Here is a 3,096-nt window from a genome sequence, read left to right on the forward strand (position 1 = left end):
ACTCAAGAGGAAATTTTGCCATATCTATCCACTACCCTATCCAATGACAATCGATCTGCTTTTTCAAATTTGGTATATACGATGACCCCTGTGTGCCACCCATTTTGGTCTGATCTGATCAGAGCTGGCTTGGGTCTGGGACCTTGACCTGGGAATGATTCTCGACCCAAAGCATTTGAGGAAATTTTATTTTTGAATTAATTTTTTGCAATAATTTGTAGTAAAATTGAACGAAAATTGTTACCGTTTATGGCCCATGAGGGACACATTATTAGCTTCATGGATTACACATTAATTCCTTATTGCTGAAATTCAAATTATTATGTTTATTTTAAAACACCTTGAGCTCTCAAAAAAGCATGAAACATGGTTATGATGAAAATAAATAGGTTTCATGCATTTCTCTGTAAAATTAAATTCTTTAGACACAATGTTGATTATGAATAAATAATAAGAAATCACTTTCCTAAAATCTTCCACTGTAGCCACATGTACACGTTAACTTGTGTGATTGGCTGGCATTCTTTTCCACCATGGGCCTTGTGCAGTGCAGTGGTGCACTCGAATGGGTAAATCCATAATTGGTAGTTGATGTGGGAATAACTGATATAGTCGAACCTAAAAAAGACGGAAAACCCGGGCCGAGGAATTTACCGAAAAATAACGGGGAAAAGAGTGTAAAGAGTGTCGTAAAAAATATTTTTACACCCTTAGTGCTACCCTTAATAACAGTGTAAAGAGTGTACAAAAAAGTGTAATTTTCTTAAAATTGCACTCTTACACTCTTTTTCTTGCTAATTAGAGTGGAATTCGCTTTATACCTTTATTCTCGCTTAGTTAGGGTGTAATACGGTTGAACTAAGCCCTAGGCCCTTGAACTAACCATATAAGACAACTGATAACGTGATATAGACCTCATTTTTCATTTGAAACATAATCTCAGCAAATATCATTTGTTTTATAGCAGATCATAATTCGACAATGAAAGTTAGCATACACGCTCAAAAATGTGCAGGAATGATTACCTAAAACTGCAGGAAAGTTTACCTGAACTGTGCAGGTGTTTTGATATTCCTGCATGCTACCTGCACGGTACCTGAACGTACCTGCAATTTCAGGCAAAATTAACTGAAAATTCATGCACTCGTCCTTCACAATTTACCCGCAATATACCTGCAGACGACAAAATTAAGGTAACTTTACATGCTCAATTTACCTTAAATTTTCAGGTAATTTGGTTAACAAAAAGTATTGTACTTATTCTATTTGGTTTAGAGAAAGTTTTGACTAATTTGCACCAGTAACTTTGTAATTTTAAATAAAAATCGACTGTTCAATACAGGAGTCCAAGAGCACAATTAGAAGTTTCAAAACTGTCAGAGAACAAGTTTAATAAAAAAATCGAAATATTTGATGGCTCGTTTCTTTTCAGTTTGGAAAAAATCATATAATAGGTTCATGAGAACCTTTTATCCGGTTCAAAAAATTATTTAAATACTATTTTTTTAAACGAAATTTTTATAGAGTGTTTTTTGCTTCAAATTTATCCATTAAAAACATTTAAACAGTTGCCACTCATTTACCTGAACGGTGTGCAGGTAAACAAATTTGGGAAAATTGTTCAGGTTAATTTGCATATACATTATTTAGTGTGTGTAGACTAAAGCTCTAGCGCTTTTCTATTTGATGCTAACTTGAATGAGAGTGAAGTTCACCAGAAAACATAAAAAGTTGTTTCAAAAAGTGGCAGCTGATTAAATTGCGCATGGGACAAACTATATCCGTGGTTTTATTCATGACCAAGAAAACCAAAAAGGAGAAATTAACATTATGAAAAATGTCAAGGTTGTGATCGACAAAATACAAGCTACAGAACACGTAAACTCGTTGTTGTTTTCCCAAAAAGTGATTGTTACTGGTTCTCAGGGCAGACTTTGAATTAATGATGTAGAGCTGGGAAAAACATACTAAAATCGATATTTTTCAAAAGCAGCGTAACGAAAATTTTAATAGCTTTTTCGAGCTTATATGAATGTTCTAAAAATTGAAAGTTAATGCCTTCTAGTTCACTAGTGATTAATGCTAAAATTCTCAGAAAAAAATGAAATTTATCGGTTAAGATCTATAGGGACCCCTGCCCCATTAGACAGACAAGCAACTGTACCCTATCTACTACTCTCAGTGGGTATTTCCACAAATGATCTCTGACATCTATTTCATAAAATGAACACACTCTACAGGTATGACATCTAATTAATGTTCTAATTTCCTCAAACCTGTCATCCCCATGGTAGCAGTCATCTCGTTTTTTATTCAGCGCACATGCTCCTGGGTCTGTGTCATTCTGGATATCATTGTCAACTCCTCCTTCAGTACATATGGGAAAAGTTTCTCGAGTCATTCCAACGTACGTACATTGTTCGTCAGGTAACATTTCAACACCTGGGTTGGGGTTATAGAAATCGATTAAGTTGAGTGAACAAAGTCTGTTTCCACAAAAGTTGAATGATTTACACTCTTCATTTTGGCCGCATAGTATAGAGCAGTCGATTTCGCTCTTCACTCTGGAGTGAGATTTGTTTTTTTTCTCCCGTTGGTAAATCAATATTAGCTAATTTATAAGGAGAGACCATTTGTGTACTTTCGTCAGAAAAATCACTTGACCTGATATCTTGTCTTCCCCAGGTTGAGAAAATTTTGAAAAATTGTGGAGGAAATGCGCTGATTTTTTCAAAAATTTCACCTCAAAAATCTTACATAATATTGCGTTGAAATGTACTGAAATGTGCTGAAATGCAAAAAACGCTCTGAAAACCCACTGAATTTTCAGAAAGTAGCACTGGCTGAGACGCGCATCCTGATCTCCGGTGCCGTAGCCCGCATCATTCAATCCACAGCGCCATATATTCCTGAAATTCTGCCCATTTAATTTTGATTTTATATTAATAAACAGTTTTGGAAAAATTGCGCTGAAATTATGTAAGATATGCGCTGAAATTTCAGCGCATTTTTAACATATTTTCATCGCATTTCAGCGCTTTTTAGCGCATTTTTAGAAACTGTTAATCGTTAGTGTAAAAGCAATTTAAATGGTTC

General features: G+C 34.9%; 1 protein-coding gene across 1 annotated transcript; it reads right to left on the reverse strand.

Moving 5' to 3' along the window:
- Nucleotides 1-458: 458 nt before the first annotated feature.
- LOC142344964 (uncharacterized) lies at nt 459-2,555 on the reverse strand. Its single transcript, XM_075397048.1, has 2 exons — nt 2,277-2,555; nt 459-618 (listed from the first exon to the last, which is right to left on the reverse strand). The coding sequence occupies exons 1-2, from the start codon at nt 2,432-2,434 to the stop codon at nt 459-461; spliced, it is 318 nt and encodes a 105-aa protein (XP_075253163.1). The 5' UTR covers nt 2,435-2,555.
- Between the last annotated feature and the right edge of the window lie 541 nt (nt 2,556-3,096).

Source organism: Convolutriloba macropyga, chromosome 8, assembly GCF_964194025.1.
Source record: "Convolutriloba macropyga chromosome 8, txConMacr16.3, whole genome shotgun sequence".
Lineage (NCBI taxonomy): Eukaryota > Metazoa > Xenacoelomorpha > Acoela > Convolutidae > Convolutriloba > Convolutriloba macropyga.